At 41.0% G+C, this 20,651-nt stretch overlaps 1 protein-coding gene across 3 annotated transcripts in view; it reads right to left on the bottom strand.

Annotated features, from left to right (window-relative positions):
* CACNB4 (calcium voltage-gated channel auxiliary subunit beta 4) overlaps positions 1-20,651 on the bottom strand; it is a 266,741-nt gene that overhangs the window by 31,240 nt on the left and 214,850 nt on the right. For 2 of the 3 annotated variants that reach the window (XM_060016805.1, XM_060016806.1), the window contains exons 4-9: positions 19,589-19,711; positions 12,645-12,775; positions 4,494-4,570; positions 2,963-2,982; positions 2,659-2,739; positions 1,249-1,307 (exon numbers count right to left, since the gene is read on the bottom strand). In XM_060016805.1, the coding sequence (XP_059872788.1) occupies positions 1,249-1,307; positions 2,659-2,739; positions 2,963-2,982; positions 4,494-4,570; positions 12,645-12,775; positions 19,589-19,711 (491 nt within the window). Of the gene's footprint in view, positions 1-1,248; positions 1,308-2,658; positions 2,740-2,962; positions 2,983-4,493; positions 4,571-12,644; positions 12,776-19,588; positions 19,712-20,651 lie in introns of those variants that run through there. The other variant, XM_069540867.1, reaches the window with a different exon arrangement.

Raw genomic sequence — 20,651 nt, 5'->3', positions numbered from 1 at the left:
ACCTTCCCAGCTGAGGAACACCTGCCTCAGACTATTAAATGAGCAACACTAAGCTTCCATTGTGTTTGATTCATTACACATTTTGGGCTCTACTTATTAAGGCAGCCTGGCCTGTACTAAGATACTTAGCAATTCATATAATGGCACTGAAGCATTCTGCTTTCTTGAACTAAAATCTCAATGATTGGAACTAAAATCTCAGTTTATTTTCTTTGTATATAGTCCCAGAAACTAACAAATATTTCAAACACAATTATCCAGAAGGTTTTTCTTTTGACAAATGTATACAATTTGTACTTAAAGCATTATCATGTTTGCTTTTTTCTTAAAATACTATATTTAAAAAAATCTATTTGTGGATATTTAAAAAATGTCTTCAAATACTTAAATATTTGGTAAGCTGGATGCATTTAACCATACTTAGTACACACTAAGTTTTCTTCATTTCTAATAAGTCTTCAGGTATTTGCACGTATTATTTTTACATGGAGTGCATTCTGAATTGTGAAAGAGCTTGGTACTTAGTATTGAGTCAGTATGGACTTTTTACCGTTTCTCTGCAAAATACAGAAACTCTTTCCAGATATTTTTCATAAAACTTAAATGATAAAATTTTCTGATGGTTAAAGACTGAGCCCTGTTGATAATGGGTCATAGGGGGATAGGATACATACAAAAGAAACCCATAAAATAGCAATGAAATTTCTAATAAAACAAACCCAGAACTGAACATCCAAAGAAGTACTATTCCCTACAAAATAGTCATTTTTGGAAACTTATGATGAAAACATTTCTTGTGCTCTTCTTTTAAGGAAATTCAGTACTTTATACCTTCATATGATACACACGCATACATGCATGCACACGTACAATTCCCAAATGATACTACCCATCTTGACCAGTGAGGCACCATATTTGTCAGAAATATTCTATATTTTCATTATTTTTTATAAACATAAGCTTGGTATGAGTTCACTAACAAGTGAGAAAATAAAGACTAACACATACATATAAATAAAACAAATGGATAATTTTCCTTCTCAAGGTCCTTTTTCTTTAAGGGATTCAATGCTATACGTCATAACTTCATATTTTCAGAACACTTTCATTGTATTCTCCCCTGAACATTGAGTTAACTTTTAATTAGAGAACATCTGCAATCACCAGAAACATAGATCCACAAATCAATTTATCATTCATGTTTGGTTAAAGGAAAATAAAGAATACAAAAGCATCTGTATGCCTCACCTCCCATCAAACCTGTGCTTCAGGAAATCAAAGAGGGCTTTCTGCATCATGTCTGTGACCTTTGCAGAGGTGAAAAAAAAAAAGAATGAGGCAAACACACGCAGAGAGAGAGAGAGAAGTCAAAAGTGAGAGAGCTGAAAGGGAAGGCATTCTGATGGAGCCAAGATCTGATCACAGCCACTTGTCTGGTGGAGGTGGGACAGGGCAGGTGACCGTGGACAGAGTCTGTCATACTTAACCAGCTGCACTTACTCAACTTCCCCCCTTGGTTCTCCTTCAGGGTGTTGAGGCATGAACCAGCAGTGTTCACTAGATCCAAGGCAAACCCTCATCTCCTTTTAGGGGGTGGAACTGCCACCGAGAGTCCACGATAGGCTAGCTCTGTGCGCAGGTGCAGCCTATCCTTGGCGCACCTGAGTGGTGCCTGCCTTCAGTGAGGAGCAGCTAGAGCTCCTCAGGCCAGCCTGGGGCTCTGCCTCCTGCTAGTCTGTGCAAGTCGGTGGAAATTCTCCACGCCTAGGGCTGGATTTCTGTACCCCGCTCTCCTGCTCTTTTTCTGATGTTCCCCATTGAGAAGGGGAGAGAGGAGGAGAGGAAGGAGAAGGGGAAAAGGGAGGGTGGGGGAGAAGGAGATGGGATTCTTAAATCTGCCTCAAAGAGACTCATTAATTCACTCAACAAATGTGTACTGAATGCCTACTGTGTGCCAGCCACTATGCTAACTCAGTGGGAAGGGTGCCTTGGAGGTTGCCCACCTTCAGATTTTAATGTCCTACCCACTTATTCTTATCCATGCTGGCATAAAGCCAAAATGGCAACATCTGAAATGCAGTGATCTAAGTCTTTACTCTTTTCCTTTTTGCATGGTTTTGTTTAATTAATCTCTGAAGGAGTTCACTAATACTTTTAGTGGAGTGTTTTTTTTTCTTTAATATGGTCTTTAAAGTAAAGAAGCAGAGAAATGTTTGGTGGAATATGCCATTGTCTTGAGCACGCAGCAAGGTGAGATCTGTTGGTGCTCTGAGGTGAGGTTTGCTGGCATATTGCCTGTATGTTCCCTTGTGCTGTTCATACTCTATTATTTCTAATAGCAACGGGAACAGTTGAGACAGAAAAAATCCTTTTCTTTGAATTGAATGCAGAGCAAATTTTTGACAAGAACTTCCCATTATAAATATTTTGAGGGAGCTATTTCTGAACACTGTAATACATGAAAGGCAAGAAGTGGGCCAGGGAGGGAAGAAAGAGTGAAGGGCCACGTAAGCCCCACGCTGCACCTCCTGCCTTCACGAGCTGAGGGCTGGCTTCTGTTAGGACCCGTGTGAAGGCAGACCCTGAGAAGCAAGCTCCAAATGGCTGTCACCTAGGTTCTTGATCAAGAACTGAAGCGTAACAGACTGGTATTTGTACCTCATAACCCTTCAGTGACGGCCCCACTAACACCACCGGACGCATGGATGGCACAACATCGTAGGGAGGGATGTGCTCCGTCTGAAAAAGATGATTGGACACGCGTGACAAGGGGAGGGTCAGCACACCTCCTCCACAGCCACAACATTCACAATCCTCAGGTCAAATGAGAAATGATGACCACAGGTCCCACCAAGGAGACTCCTCCCTTATTTTATAGCCATTTGGGTCACTGAAATGGAGCATTGCAGGCATGTATGGATAGAAACCTTCACAGCAGATTTAAAAAGGAAACACAACTTACCACTTTTTGCTTCTGTTTTGCTAAAAGACAACAATGAGAGCCATATCAAAATATGCAATCTCTGTCATTGTTAGCACATGCTTTTAAAAGAAGGAAGAATGTACCAATTTGTCCCTGTCATTTTCGTCATTTTCCAATTCACCCACTCTGCAAAGCACCACTCTACTATTTCATACTGGTCGGGCCAATTTTGAAGACAAATGCAAAAACAGACAACTTCCTCTCCGTTAGAATGGGCTTATATCCTGATTTCACGTGGGGTGGGGAGGGTGGATTTCATAATAACATTGGCTGGGCCACTCACAGGCCATGGGTTGTTCCTGTGCTGGACACACCATGCAGTGTGGCTGACAGCAACTTGGACAAATCAAATTTGATAAAAAGAAACTTAGAATAACAATTTGGATAGTAATGATCATTACCTCACTCACTAGTTATTTTTGGATTTGTAATTTTGGTGAATTATCAAAAAATTTTGCGGTTCTTTTTGTGTTCTTAAGTCTTTCTGCTCACTTTCCAGAATATTGACACATTTTTCCTACTATGTTGCTCTTAATGTCAAGTAAGTTTATAATCAGTTATTCCTGTTCTTTCTTGTTTGTAATAGTGAAAAGCTGCAATGACCTAAATGTCCAACAAATGGGGATGAGGCAGAATATACTCAATATCTGATTAAAGTGGCTTTGTGGCCACCCAATCAGGTGCAGTCCATTTGCGGACAACCCAGAGACCCAGAGTTTGGCTCAGAGCCATGGAAATCAGGATTCACATGAACAAGGACCCACATACTCAGATCTGTTCCAGAATCAATCCAGTTTCCTGCAGTTAGGATAGACCAGGATAGACCTTGGATCTGTCATTCTGAATTGGTAATCCTGGATGACTTAATGCAGCATCAATTCTGGGCGGAATGAAATGAGCCTATAGGAGTCAGGGAACGTGGTGGAAGAAAAATTCCTGCTTGAATACCTCCACAGTTTCTAAATACACAACTCCTGATTGGGCCACCACTGTCTCTTCATTACCATTAATTCCAGGGCTCAGTTATCTGCTGTCCAAACAGAAGTGAGGTCATCTGGGCTCAACCTCATTCTCTGCTTCAACCCTCTCCACCTCCACAGCCCAGGCTGTACCAACACACCCTAAAGTTTTACATGGAGACTTAAATAGAGCATTTTCTTCAGACTTTACAACTTTGTAAAAACTTTTTAATTGGTTGGCCCTCACCATCTTAAAGTCTGCTGGGTTTCTGGGTGGAATAATGAACTTGCTTCTGAATGATTTATAAAATAGAGGGCAAATAAGATTTTACAAAATTATATTAGCATGATCTGAATTTCTAGTACCACAAATACCCTTTAAATCAAATCAAATGACCATAGAAAGCAAATGAGCAATGAAAAGTTAAGTAGAAAAATCTTTAAGTCAAGTCTTTAAATTGCTTCCAAATTAGTAAAAATACTTGCATGTACTTTCAAATATTAAGAAAGGAATACATTCCATTAAAAAAAGGTCTAACTGAAACCCTCACCTGTTGATGTGGGGGTTGCTCGAAATGTCCCTGATACCATTTCTCCAAGACTTGAAGAAGAATTTCCACTGGATTTCCTAAGATACAGAAAAGGAACTTAAGACTCATTCCCCAAAGATGGCAGAGTAGAAGGATGTGCGCTCACTCCCTGTTGCAACAGCACTGGAATCACAAGTAACTGCTGAACAATCATCAACAGGGAGACACTGGAACTCACCAAAAAAGATACCCCACATCCAAAGACAAAGGAGAAGCCACAATGAGATGGTAGGAGGGGCGCAATCACAATAAAATCAAATCCCATAACTGCTGGATGGGTGACTCACAAACTGGAGAACACTTATACCACAGAAGTCCACCCACTGGAGTGAAGGTTCTGAGCCCCACGTCAGGCTTCCCAACCTGGGGGTCCGGCAACAGGAGGAGGAATTCCTAGAGAATCAGACTTTGAAGGTTAGCAGGATTTGACTGCAGGACTTCGACAGGACTGGGGGAAACAGAGACTCCACTCTTGGAGGACACACACAAAGTAGTGTGCACATCAGGACCCAGGGGAAGGAGCAGTGACCCCATAGGAGACTGAACCAGATCTACCTGCTAGTGTTGGAGGGTCTCCAGCAGAGGGGGGTGGCTGTGGCTCACCGTGGGGACAAGCACACTGGCAGCAGAAGTTCTGGGAAGTACTCCTTGGTGTGAGCCCTCCCAGAGTCTGCCATTAGCCTCACCAAAGAGCCCAGTAGGCTCCAGTGTTGGGTTGCCTCAGGCCAAACAACCAACAGGAGGGAACCCAGCCCCACCCATCATCAGTCAAGCAGATTAAAGTTTAACTGAGATCTGCCCACCCGAGCAACAGCCAGCTCTACCCACCACCAGTCCCTCCCATCAGGAAGCTTGCACAAGCCTCTTAGATAGCCTCATCCACCAGAGGGCAGACAGCAGAAGCAAGAAGAACAATTATGCAGCCTATGGAACAAAAACCACATTCACAGAAAGACAGACAAAATGAAAGGGCAGAGGACTATGTACCAGATGAAGGAACAAGATAAAACCCCAGAAAAACAACTAAATGGAGTGGAGATAGGCAACCTTCCAGAAAAAGAATTCAGAATAATGATAGTGAAGATGATCCAGGACCTCGGAAAAAGAATGGAGGTAAAGATTGAGAAGATGCAAGAAATGTTTAACAAAGACCTAGAAGAATTAAAGAACAGCCACCTAGAAGAATTAAAGAACAAACAAACAGAAATGAACAATACAATAACTGAAATGAAAAATACACTAGAAGGAATCAATAGCAGAATAACTGAGGCAGAAGAACAGATAACTGACCTGGAAGACAGAATATTGGAATTCACTGCTGTGGAACAGAATAAAGAAAAAAGAATGAAAAAAAATGAAGACAGCCAAAGAGACCTCTGGGACAACATTAAACGCAACAAAATTCACATCATAGGGGTCCCAGAAGCAGAAAAGAGAGAGAAAAGACCCAAGAAAATATTTGAAGAGATTATAGTCAAAAACTTCCCTAACATGGGAAAGGAAATAGCCACCCAAGTACAGGAAGCACACAGTGCCAGGCAGGATAAACCCAAGGAGAAGCACACCAAGACACATGGTAATCAAACTGACAAAAATTAAAGACAAAGAAAAATTATTGAAAGGAACAAGGGAAAAACGACAAATAACATACAAGGGAACTCCAACAAGGTTAACAGCTGATTGCTCAGCAGAAACTCTACAAGCCAAAAGGGAGTGGCACAATATATTTAAAGTTATGAAAGGGAAGAACCTACAACTAAGATTACTCTACCCGGCAAGGATCTCATTCAGATTCGATGGAGAAATCAAAAACTTTACAGACAAGCAAAAGCTAAGAGAATTCAGCATCACCAAACCAGCTCTACAACAAATGCTAAAGGAACGTCTCTAAGTGGGAAACACAAGAGAAGAAAAGGACCGACAAAACCAAACCCATAACAATTAAGAAAATGGTAATAGCAACATACATATCAATAATTGCCTTAAACGTGAACGGATTAAATGCTCCAACCAAAAGACACAGGCTCACTGAATGGATACAAAAACAAGACCCGTATAGATGCCATCTACAAGAGACCCACTTCAGACCTACGGACACACACAGACTGAAAGTGAGGGAATGGAAAAACATATTCCATGCAAATGGAAATCAAAAGAAAGCTGGAGTAGCAATACTCGTATCAGATAAAATAGACTTTAAAATAAAGAATGTTACAAGAGACAAGGAAGGACACTACATAATGATCAAGGGATCAATCCAAGAAGAAGATATAACAATTATAAATATATATGCACCCAAGATAGGAACACCTCAATACATAAGGCAACTGCTAATAGCTATAAAAGAGGAAATTAACAGTAACACAGTAATAGTGGGGACTTTAACACCTCACTTACAACAATGGACAGATCATCTAAACAGATTATTACTAAGGAAACACAAGCTTTAAATGACACAATAGACCAGATAGATTTACTTGATATTTATAGGACATTCCATCCAAAAACAGCAGATTACACTTTCTTCTCAAGTGCACACAGAACATTCTCCAGTATAGATCACCTCTTGGGTCACAAATCAAGCCTTGGTAAATTAAAAAAAATTGAAATCATATCAACCATCTTTTTCAACCACAACGCTATGAGATTAGAAATAAATTACAGAAAAAAACGTAAAAAACACAAAACACATGGAGGCTAAACAAAATGTTACTAAATAACCAAGAGATCACTGAAGAAATCAAAGAGGAAATCAAAAAATACCTAGAGACAAATTACAACTAAAACATGATGTTCCAAAACCTATCGGATGCAGGAAAAGCAGTCCTAAGAGGGAAGTTTATAGCAATACAGGCCTACCTCAAGAAACAAGAAAAGTCTCAAAAAAACCAATCTAACCTTACACCTAAAGGAACTAGAGAAAGAAGAACAAACAAAACCCAAAGTTAGTAGAAGGAAAGAAATCATAAAGATCAGAGCAGAAATAAATGAAATAGATACAAAGAAAACAATAGCAAAGATCAATAAAACTAAAAGCTGGTTCTTTGAGAAGATAAACAAAATTGATAACCCTTTAGCCTAAGTCATCAAGAAAAAGAGGGAGAGGACTCAAATCAATAAAATTAGAAATGAAAAAGGAGAAGTTACAATGGACACCACAGAAACACAAAGCATCCTAAGGGACTACTGCAAGCAACTCTATGCCAATAAAATGGACAACCTGGAAGAAATGGACAAATTCTTGGAAAGGTATAACCTTCCAAGACTGAACTGGGAAGAAATAGAAAATATGAACAGACCAATCACAAGTAATGAAATTGAAACTGTGATTAAAAATCTTCCAACAAACAAAAGTCCAGGACCAGATGGCTTCACAGGTGAATTCTATCAAACATTTAGAGAACAGCTAACACCCACCCTTCTCAAACTCTTTCAAAAAACTGCAGAGGAATGAACACTCCCAAACTCATTCTATGAGACCACCATCACCCTGATACCAAAACCAGACAAAGGTGTCTCAAAAAAAGTAAATTACAGACCAATATCACTGATGAACATAGATGCAAAAATCCTCAACAAAATACTAGCAAACAGAATCCATCAACACATTAAAAGGATCATACACCATGATCAAGTGGGATATATCCCCAGGATACAAGGATTCTTCAATATATGCAAATCAATGTGATACACCATATTAACAAATTGAAGAAAAAAACTATATGATCATCTCAGTAGATGCAGAAAAAGCTTTTGACAAAATTCAACACCATTTATGATATAAACTCTCCAGAAAGTAGGCATAGAAGGAACCTACCTCAACATAATAAAGGCCATGTATGACAAACCCACAGCAAACATCATTCTCAATGGTGAAAAACTGAAAGCATTTCCTCTAAGATCAGGAACAAGACAAGGATGTCCACTCTCACCACTACTATTCAACATAGTTTTGGAAGTCCTAGCCACGGCAATCAGAGAAGAAAAAGAAATAAAAGGAATACAAATTGGAAAAGAAGAAGTAAAAGTTTCACTGTTTGCAGATGACATGATACTATACATAGAGAATCCTAAAGATGCCACCATAAAACTACTAGAGCTAATCAATGCATCTGGTAAAGTTGCAGGATACAAAATTAATACACAGAAATCTCTTGCATTCCTATACACGAATGAAAGATCAGAAAGAGAAATTAAGGAAACAATCCCATTCACCATTGCACCAAAAAGAATAAAATACCTAGGAATAAACCTACCTAAGGAGGTAAAAGACCTGTACTCAGAAAACGGTGAGACACTAATGAAAGAAATCAAAGATGACACAAACAGATAGAGAGATATACCAGGCTCTTGGATTGGAAGAATCAATATTGTGAAAATGACTATACTACCCAAAGCAATCTATGGATTCAATGCAATCTCTATCAAATTACCTATGGCATTTTTTACAGAACTAGAACAAACAATCTAAAAATTTGTATGGAAACACAAAAGACCCCAAATAGCCAAAGCAATCTTGAGGGAAAAAAACAGAGCTGGAGGAATCAGACTCCCTGACTTCAGACTATACCACAAAGCTACAGTAATCAAGACAGTATGGTACTGGTACAAAAACAGAAATATAGATCAATGGAACAGGATAGAAAGCCCAGAGATAAACCCATGCACCTATGGTCACTTAATCTATGACAAAGGAGGCAAGGGTATACAATGGAGAAAGACAGCCTCTTCAATAAGTGGTGCTGGGAAAACTGGCCAGCTACATGTAAAAGAATGAAATTAGAACACTCCCTAACACCATACACAAAAATAAACTCAAAATGGATTAAAGACCTTAATATAAGACCAGACACTATAAAACTCCTAGGGGAAAACATAGGAAGAACACTCTTTGACATAAATCACAGCAAGATCTTTTTTGACCCACCTCCTAGAGTAATGGAAATAAAAACAAAAATAAACAAATGGGACCTAATGAAACTTAAAAGCTTTTGCAAAGCAAAGGAAACTACAAACATGACGAAAAGACAACCCTCAGAATGAGAGAAAATATTTGCAAACGAATCAACGGACAAAGGATTAATCTCCAAAATATATAAACAGCTCATGCAGATCAATATTAAAAATATAAACAACCCAATCCAAAAATGGGCAGAAGACCTAAATAGACACTTCTCCCAAGAAGACATACAGATGGCCGAGAAGCACATGAAAAGTTGCTCAACATCACTAATTATTAGAGAAATGCAAATCAAAACTACAATGAGGTATCACCCCACACCAGTTAGAATGGGGATCATCAGAAAATCTACAAACAACAAATGCTGGAGAGGGTGTGGAGGAAAGGGAACTCTCTTGCACTGTTGCTGGGAATGTAAATTGATACAGCCACTATGGAGAACAGTATGGAGGTTACTTAAAAACTAAAAATAGAATTACCACATGACTCAGCAATCCCACTACTGGGCATATACCCAGAGAAAACCATAGTTCAAAAAGACACATGCACCCCAATGTTCATTGCAGCACTATTTACAATAGCCAGGTCATGGAAGCAAACTAAATGCCTATTGACAGACAAATGGATATAGAAGATGTGGTACATATATAAAATGGAATATTACTCAGCCATAAAAAGGAACGAAATTGGGTCATTTGTAGAGACGTGGGTGGATCTAGAGACTGTCATACAGAGTGAAGTAAGTCAGAAAGAGAAAAACAAATATTGTATATTAATGCATATATGTGGAACATAGAAAAATCGTACAGATGAACCGGTTTGCAGGGCAGAAATAGAGACACAGATGTAGAGTACAAATGCATGGACACCAAGGGGGGGAAGTTGGTGGGGGGTGGTGGGATGAACTGAGAGATTGGGATTGACATATATACAGTAATATGTATAAAATAGATAACTAATAAGAACCTGCTGTATAAAAAAATAAACAAAATAAAATTCAAAGAAAAAAAAGACTCATTCCCCAGATTCCTTCGAAATAGAACTTGAGAGTACAAAGCTTTCTTTGGCCTTAATCCACTAAGTAATTCAAAACACACCAAGTCCTGCTATAGCGTACTTCAAGGATCTGCCCGAATGTTTTCTTTGACCTCCTTTCTCAGAGAAAGTGGGAAACTATCTAGGACCTGGAAATATTTTGCTAAAGTATGTCTCCTAATTATTCAATGCAGAAATGAGGCAAAAGAATCACTACTAGGAATGTTCTTGTGAACTGTCTTTTTAACCAACACTGGTCACCAGTACACTAGCTGGATGTCAAACACAGCTCAAAACAAGCAGTAAGATGTGGAAGAAGCACTTCTTATGTGGGGATCAGAATTAAGAACTGGCAGTAAGGATTTGGTCATGAATAATATTATGGAATGGAACGGAAGCTCATTCGTATTGGTTCCTGCATGTGGCTTGGGAAGCTTCCCTGGAGCCCACCAGGGCCCTCAGGAGCCCACCTTCCCACTTCTCCAGTGTCCCTTCCTTCAGTGCTTAAGTATGGTCCCTAGAGTTAGGACAATCTGATTTCTCCTCCCGGCTTTGCCCATTACTAGTCGTGGGACCTTGGCACACCATATCATATCTTTGTGCCTGAGTTTCCCCATCTCTAGAAGGAGAAACTATACTTCACAGTTGGTATAAAGATAAAAGAAGATCATGTCTTTGAGCTCTTGGTTTTACTCTTGTGCCTGTGGGCAAAGTAAGCCTTTAGTTCAGAAGTGTAAAATAATTTTATGGAATAATAATAATAATAGTAGAATAACTTTGGAAATGGTGATGATAATTCATTTATTATTTCATTCAAATATCTATTGAGTATTCACTGTCCTAGAAACTAGGAATACAACAGTGGGGGGAAAAACAAAATTCCTTCCCTTATACAGACAAATTCTAACGGGAAATATCAGTATCAAACAGATGAATAGGTAAATATATAGTATTTCTGACAGTAATAAGTGCAACAGAGAAAACTGAGTCGGGAGAGAGATAGGAAGCAACGGAAGAGAAGTGGATTCAACTTTAAATGTGGTGGCAGGAAAGGGGTCATTGAAAAGGTGATATTTAACTAAGATCTGAAGCAGATGGAGTGATCCAGTGGAAAAGCGAAGAAAAGCGTCCAGTAAAAGGAAACAGCAATTACAAAGGTCCTGAGACAGGAAAATGTGTTCCCACATGGAGCAGCATGAGAGACAAAAAGTCTAGAGAAGAAGTAATAAGAGGGATTAATCATTAATAATGTTATAGGCATGATAATTAAAAGTGGGCTAACACTCTACTTTTGTGATCTCCTATCACTGTTTAAGAGGTTCCCATTATGACAAAGGCAAAAGGGCCCCTGAAGAACAGAGGAGTTTTTGAAACAGAAAAGGATCTAATAGAAAAAGGAGGTTGAGAGTTAAGAGAAAGAACTGATTCTATTTTAGAACTTTCAAAAAATGGTAACACATACCAAATCAGTACTTCAATGTAGGCTCACAATATATGCAGGCTCAGTATGATTCTGATTTCTCCTCTCAGGCTTTGCTTGTATCCCTGGGACCTTTAAATACCTGCACTCTGAGATCTTTGTGGCTACTTCATGAGTTCACTAGAGGTTAATTCATCTGAAGCTGGACAGAGTCTTACCCCAAGTACCAAGCGATGGCAGCAGCCACAGAAAACCCTGGACAAAGTGCTACTAGTCCCAGGATGGTATTGCATGTGCCATGGCATTCTGTGCCCACTTGAAAGAGAGTCTCTGAAAGTTAACCAAGAAGAGCCATGATGCCAGGTCAGGCCAGGCCCCCACTTACTGTACTGAGAAAGGATACCCTACACGACTCTCACAGAGGAAAGCTTAGGTTCCCAGGAGGGTTTGCTGAAGCCACAGAAAACAGTCTCCACTGTGGAATTCGTGTTGATTCCAGGGGTGTCCAGGCTTCAGCACACAATGGGGAGAGTGAACTATGTGAAACCCTTTTGTGTCAATTTCAGAAACACCTTGCACATAGAGAAGTAGCTTTTACTTTGAAAGCATATATGTTTAACCTAATAAGCAAACTTGAAAATATCACCTAATTTTCCTACTTCCTCCAAAAAACTTTAGAGAAAGGAAGGAGCCTTACCCTCCGTGAAAACGTCCTCTTTTTTGTTCTTGCTGAATCCGTATGTTCTCCAATCTAAGTGGACTTGGGATGAAGCCAATCTCACAGCCTTCTTTCACCAGCCTTCCTATCCACCAATCATTGTTATATTTCTGGAATGCAGGAATAAAACTGCTCTCAACAGTAAGTCACTGATCTTCACATTTATAAATCTCAGGGGACCAAAAGAATGAAACACTATATTATATAATATTATACTATACTCTATTACATACACAAACACGATTTATAGTATACTATACTATATTATATATATCTGGGGTGGAGGAGTCCATAGAAGAAACCAGACTTTTAATCTAAAGGCCCAGAGAGTAAACACTTTAGGGTTTGCAGGCCATATGGTCTCTGCTGCAACTACTGTAATCTGCTCTTATGGTGTGGAAGCAGCCACAGTCAATATGTAAACAAGTAAGCACGGCTGTGCTTCAACAAATGTTTTCTTTCCAAAAAAGGCAGCAGGCTGGTTTCAGCCTGTGAGCCACAGTTTGCCAATCCCTGGGCAAAAGTCAGGTCTTAACATCTGGATTCCTTTGGTCCTTGTCAAGAAGCTCTAGCCAATTGTTAAGGAATAGATTTTACATGGATAAATAGGCACCCATGTAATTGGAACTCTGGAAGACAGGATCGACAAGTCTAAGACAAAATACACTGAAGAGTCTGTTTTTTTGTCAAAAGCTTTGAGGTAAAAATTCCACCCTACTATCTGTATTCTACTCTCTCTGGGGAAAAATTATAATCTTCCAAATATAGGTTTGCAAATCAAGGTCCATCTTACTACCTGAAGAAAAACAAGCCTACTCTTACAAAGGCTAAGCGTGTTATACATAAGTGGAATTTTTGAAATAATCTCCAAATGGCCTGAAGCCCAACAGGAATGAAGGAATTTCCATTTAAATAAAGTTCCATGACACATAAACTTGGGAAACAAACCCACACAAAGGCTTCAGCCAATATGGGGTGAACATGGTCCTATGTGATGGGCCAGCAAAACTGCATTTGTAATGATAGATTTGCTGAATCCTAGAGCAGGAGGCATAGTTAATCCAAGCTACCTGCCTCAAGGGAAGGTTTCTGCTAGGTGATTTCTAGAAAGCAGATATTAGTCCTACTGTTTACATTCTCCAGAGATAATTCCAAAAACTTCCTTTTGTGTCTTTAACAGTGTTGGGCAAGGTAACTCTCTCTCTTTGATCCAGAAACCATTTAGTTTTTTCGAAATGTAACTCTCTATGGTATATTGTGCTTAGCTCAGAGAACAGTAGAATTTATATGTATATGACATTGACACGCTGTGAAGGAGGAATGGATGATTCTGTTGAATCATCGCAGCATGAAATTCCAGGTAACTGAGTAATTCTGAGTAACAGCTTCACACTCAAAAGCAAAAAGATATGATTTAGAGATTTGGCCTTTGTTATGCACACAGCTCCTACACAAGGCCCGCATGGCATGCAGTCTGAGCCTGCACTGAAGAAAAGAGTTGACCTAATATAAAATCTTGAACAATCTAGGTCTCAGTTTCTTCCATCTTTCCATAGTTTATTTCAGGATAACAGGCCTGAAATACCAGGCCCGTTTATTTTGGAATTAACAAAAGGCAACGGGACCCTTTCAGAATGCTTGGTGCACAGACCTGGAATTTAAATTTTACTGTGGTAGGGACAAAACACACAATGAGTCATAGTTTCCTAGGGCTTAAGTTACTTCCGGAAATCAAGTTAGCCCACCGGAACACTAACTTACTAAGTCATATCCAAATAAACTTAAGGGGTTTCTGAAGTAGTTAACACAACTTCCCAAGATGTTTTACCTTAGTTCTAAGAAACAGTGAGACTCTGACTTAACGTTAATGAAAGTTCTTTGAGCCAATTTGGGGAAAGCTGCGTTGTATGTTCAAAAGCTTATTAAATCGCCTGTCCTTTGGTATATGTGATAAGGAGAGCTGTAGCGTTTCTCTGTATTGAAGCTTTTCGTTACTGAGGCAGTACTTATAACAGAGCATATACCAAATGGCCTTCTAGGTGATGGATGAGAGGAAAGGCTACAACTCGATTACAGAAATATGTTCCTTTGTGTTGATATTCTGGGAGCACACGCCAGTTTTCTGGCAAGGTCACCTTAGTGTTCCAATTCTTCTCATTTCCCTAAAACGATGAGCACTTTCTCTTTCTGAGATGTTTCCTTATCTGCGACCTCGTGAAAACACGTGGCTCAAATCCACATAGGATTACCAACTCAATACCATACATCAAACTGCCAGACAAGAGAAAGTCACTGATGAAGGAGCACATACTTCAAAAAAGCAACCCACTGGACAAATGGAGAAGATTGACGGAATGGAGGAAAGCAATAAAATATAGCAAGGTGGGGATAAGGGTGTGAGTAGTGTGCATGGAATATGTGAAAACTTCTCTTACCATTTAAAGTGCTGCTTCTCCTTGGAAACGATGGGTATGAGCAGCTAATGAATACGGTTTGGTCATTTTTGATGGGAATGGTGAGACAAAGTCAACATAACCATTCAGATGTCAGGGTACGTGTTTCAGGTAAAGAGTCCTTGTCTTCGAGGCAAATATGGATATCCCCACCACATACACGACTGAGAAAGCAGAAGCCATCAACTCAGTGCTTCCTCAGCTTCTTATAACCAAGGCTCTGAGCTGTGTGTGCCTGCACTCATCTTTGTCCTGCATGTTATAACGAATCAGTGTTCCCCTTCGTATCAGAGGTCTGTCTCTCCTCTCGGGGTCTGGATCCCACGCTTCCTGACTACCAAAAACTTGACTCCTTTGCCTATCTCTCCTTTCCCATCAATCTCTCCCTCTCTCTCTGGTGGTTAATAGCAGCATGTACTGGTGCTCTGATAGCTCCCATCTTGAAAGGAAAGCTCTTTGGACTTCATACGCTCTTCAGTCTACTGCCCGGTCAGTGTCAACTCCCTTGAAAGCACCGTCTGTGCTTGCTAAATATACTTCCTAACGCCCCTTCTCTCCTCATTACACTCCATCCAGCTTCTGTCTCTCTGTTTCCACAACTCCAGACAATGGTCCCAGTGACTTCGTTGCTACTGACCACTTTGCCAACCCGACATCCATTCCTTTCTCCTTGTCTTAGGTGACGTGTCACAACACTGGCCACAGCTGGTTGCTGCCTCCTTTTGGATACGCTCTTCTCTCTTGATGTCCATGCCTTGCTCTGTCCTGATTTTCCTCCCAAATCTCATGTTTCTCCTTTTCCTTAATTGTTGAATCTTTTCATGCACCCCACTTTTGCAGGATGGAATTCCTTTGAGTTTGATCCAGGGCTGTTTTCTCTCCTCCCTCTCCTCTCTCTTTAGGTGACTTCTGTCGTTACCTCAGCTTTAAATGCCACCGGGATAAACTAATGATCCAAACTTATTTCTTTGGCCCAACCCCGTCCTCTGAGCTCCAAATTCTTACATCTAACTTCCTCCTTCATATCTCCTTTGAGATGTCTACTCCCTAACCTCCCTTCCCATCTGTCCTTACTCCACCCTGGTCAACTCCATCCTAGTTGCTCAATTCATAAAGCTTGATTTCCTTGATCATCTTGGATTTCTCCCTCAATCTTAGTTCCTACATGTGGTCCATCAGCAGCACAGATCATTGAACTTCCACAATATATGTCAAAGGTGTCTACTTCTTTCCATCTCACTGACATCAGGCCAGCTCAGTCCCATTATCTCTCATCTAAAATGGTTCTAACAGTCTCCCTGATTCCGTACTTACCCCACTCCAATCCACTGTCTCTACAACAATCAGAATAGCCTTCAAATAATAAATTCATCCCACTCCTCTGCTTTTAAAGTCTTCAGTGCCATCTTATTATACTTAGAATAAAATATGAAGTCTTGCCGTCACCTTAAGGTCCTACTTGACCTGTGCCCTGCTTACTTCTACAACTGTTTCCTGCTACGGGCTCACTGCGTTCCAGGCATATGACCTTCTTCCAGTTGATTGATTGTGCCAGCTTATTTTGTCCTACCACAGGGCCTTTACACATGCTGTCCCCTCTCCCTAGAAGGTTTCTTCTTTCTTCTTTTTTTTTTAAGGCTGGCTACCCTGCGTAATGGTCACATACTCAGGAAGGCTTCTCTGATCACCCCTATATTTAAAAGTACATAACCTCCTCATCCCTATATTTTAAGATTCCCAGCATCCAGTTCATTTTTTACACAAAGCATTCACAATTTGTAATGATTTATTTTTTCATTATCTGTCTCCCCACTAGAATTTAAGTCCATGAGGGAAGGTACTCTGTCTTTGTTTACAGCTGTCAGACAACATCTGTCAGACAACATCTGTCAGACAATATCTGCCAACATTAGCACACACTACATGCTCAAGAACTATATCTTGAATGGAACAAAGGAACAAATGTAGAATTTCACCCAGTTCACATGGCACAATGCAAAGACAGTGAGACATCTGTAGACATCCCAGTGTTTGACCTACTTGCTATCGTATAGTTAAAAAATTTTAAATGTATATGTCTTGGTGTCATTAATGCTATCGTAGAATACAGAGTTTTGAAAGACAGTGATTTTCAAATTGTTATATATTAACTGTGCACATCTTGTTTTGGGCCAGAGGGTAAATGCTGGTGTCTCAGTGACATTATGTGACAGGTTTATGTTGATCACATTCCTCAGGCTCCTCAGGGTCAGGTTTCACTTTATTGTTCCACCCTTACACTCTCCTTTTTCTTTTTTTAAAATGTTTTTTAATTAGTAAACTTTATTTTTAAGAGCAGTTCTAGGTTCATAGCAGAATTGTGGGAAAAGTACAGAGAGTTCCCATATACCCCTGCCTCCACACATGCATAACCTCCCCCACTATCAACATCCCACACTAGAGTGGTACATTTGTTACAATGATGAATCTACAATGACGCATCATTCTCACCCAGAGTCATGTTGTACCTTCTATGGGTTTTGACAAATGTGTAATGACATGTATCCACCATTATATCCACTCTCCGTTTTCTAAGATCCAATTTCTAACGGCTCCTTTCCAGCAGAGCCAATGGAGACTATCAAGTAGGAATGTCCTCCAATGTATGCCTCCAGCCCCACTGGAAAATCCTGTGCAGAACAGGGAAGTTCAAGGAAGGCAAGACTTTCCTCCTGACTCGGCCTACTTCTTGTGCCAATATTCCGGATGCCATCTCCTTCCCTCTACTCCAGCCCCTCATTCTATCAGTTAGGTCTTTTCCTTCCCATATATATCACTGGGTTCAACATCTCAGCATGGAAAACATATTAAAATCTTTCCCATCCTAAAAAAACAAAAAAAAGCAAATAAACTTGTAAAAACACTCCCTCAACTCTATGCTGCCTTCTCCTGGCTAAAACCTGTCCTCCTTTTCAACTCAAAGCATTTAGGAAGAGCAAACTGCAATTCCTCTCCTCTGGCCTCCACATTATGTGGGGAAAGGCCCATTGAGTAACTCCATGGGAGGTTCCCAGTGCCCCAGACACAGTGCACCTAATAGCAAATTCATAATCACGTCACCCCTGTCACTAATCTTCTCCCCTCTCGGCCTTCTTTATTTTGATAGCTGACACCACCCTCTGCCCTTTCAGGTGAGCTAGAGAAACTGCCCTCCATCCTTCATTTCTCTTCATCTCACTTTCTCCACTATCCCCCCCCACCACCATGTGAAATCTTCCAATCTGGTCTATTTGCCTCTTAACTCTCTCTCCAAGCTGCTCCCTCTTTCTACCATCTCTGCTTCAGCCACTGTCTAGACTTACCATGTCTCCCCAGCCTCTGCAATACTCCCTCGACCATCAGAGTCACCATGCTAAGATACGAGGCTGGTCACATCCATCCTTTATTTAAAATTCCTCTCCAGCCCACTGCCTGGTGATCGAGTCCAGCCTCCTTGCCATGGCCTACGAGGTCCTTTCTCATCTGGCCCCTGCCTCTCTGACGTGGCCCATCCCCTGTACCACTCCCCGCTTACCGCCCTCCAGCGGTGCTGTGCTCATTGCCCCTGGCTGTCCCTTCCACCTGAAACCGCCACCCCTCACCCCAGCCTGAATTCAGGCTTCACCACTTCTGAAGAGCTTTCCAGCCCCCCACCCTCCTCTTCCTGAGCCGGATGGTCCCTCCTGCTCTTTCTTTGGGCTCCCACAACACCCATTCAATTTTACTATAACAGAACTTCTCAACCCATGCAGAAACTATGCACTAGTTTGTCTCCCCCACCAGATTCTGAGCTCCCTGGCCGAGGGGACAGTGGACCTTCAGTTCTGATCCCCAAATGCCCAGCACGATGTCTGACATAAAGTAGGATTTCAATATACCCAGGTTGAGTAAATGAAAGTTTTTGATGTCACTATTCCATCTTTCAAGATGCGAGGCCTCAAGTACTCAATCCCTCAAGGTTTCTATTTCCCAAAGTCCTCTGCCCTTCTCTTAACTTTAACAATTTAATTATTATACTCTGTAGTGTTGGTTTGGCGGTCAAGGTCCACGGGACAATAATCCAGATGTTTATAATTACAACATCCCTTGTAAATGGTGCCTTCTGGGTAGGAGCCATGCCACCAAACTCACGTTTCCCTAAATTGGATCCATTGATCTATGTCAATGGATCTATCATGGTAGGTGATTAAAAGGTGACCAGAGGACCACAGGTCTATCCTAAATCAATCCTCTGATGATTGTGATTCAATGTTTTAAATGTGTGATAATGTAAGCAATGATCTCAGGCTTCCAAATCTCGCTGAGAAGGAATGGATTTGGAAGGCTTAGTCAATTAAATGAGGTAACACATTGGCAGCTCCTCAGCGCTTCTCTCCATTTAGTTTGGCTCAGAGCTGATTCCTGGCCTTGGCCTTGTAGCAGGTTAGGGGATACAGAGTGTCCTACATTTACCTCTTTAATGTGTAGAAAGTCCTTGGCGTCAAAGGAGATGGCCGTGCTTGGAACAGGCACATCCTCATCCAAGGCACCACAGTAGCTCACATTCGTCTTCACAGCAAATGCTACAGGTTTGGACTGGGAACAGAACCATGGAATAAGGATGGAGGGAGGAAGACAGAAGAGGATTTTTCACACTGAAATGTAGAACCAGATAATGGATAGTACCAGGCAGTAAGGGAAATCACTTTCCAAAGAGGGATCTCAATGGGTTCCACATTTCCAGGCAGCAGTGAGAAATCTGCAGAAAGGGCTCTGAAGAGGATTCAGTCCCAGCAGCCCGACCATGTTCCCCCTCCTGTCGTACTTTCCAACATCCCAAAGAATCGTGCCCTAAAATTTGGGGGGAAGGGATGGAAAGGCAGGAGGGGAGTCTGCTTTGGCCTCTAGTCATAAAACTCATGTTTATTATTTTAAATGGTAACAGACGCCTCCACCTTGGCATACAGGAAATGTGTGCTGGGTCTTAAATAAAAAGGTGGTGGAGGGTTAAAATAAATATTTTTGAAATAGCCTTAGGCCTGAAAACCTGCAGGATCTCACTCAATAGAATACCTTGTCCTGCCAGGAAAAAGAAAGCCCAGTCCGAATAGACAGGAAGGGCGGAGCTGCTCACTCATCACCTTCTCCCTAGCTAACAAAAGCTGCTTCTGAAACTTTTCTTAGACAGATTCCTCCGCAGCAAAGTGCTCTCGGGCTGGTGCAGCTTGGCAGAGGTTAAGTAAGCCACCAGCCTAAGCTAACAGCGCTGTTGCTGACATTTGGGTGACCACAATAGCCACAAAATAAACTCTGAGAGAAACCTAAAACAAAATTTAGCCACAAGGAAGAACACCAGTTTCCAGCAATCCCGGGCTGCTCTGTTATGGGCTCATTTATTCGTGCTGGGACCATGCCTGGGAGCAACAGCACTGAGGCAGGATCCGAGTTAGAGTCTCACTGATGTCCTTTCCCAGGTGCTGCTCCAACCCCCTTCCGCCAACCAGCACAGGTAGCATGGGTGTGGAAGCAAAGGAAG

This window comes from Delphinus delphis, chromosome 7 (assembly GCF_949987515.2).
Source record: "Delphinus delphis chromosome 7, mDelDel1.2, whole genome shotgun sequence".
NCBI lineage: Eukaryota > Metazoa > Chordata > Mammalia > Artiodactyla > Delphinidae > Delphinus > Delphinus delphis.
This window is presented reverse-complemented; position numbering and strand designations above follow the sequence as displayed.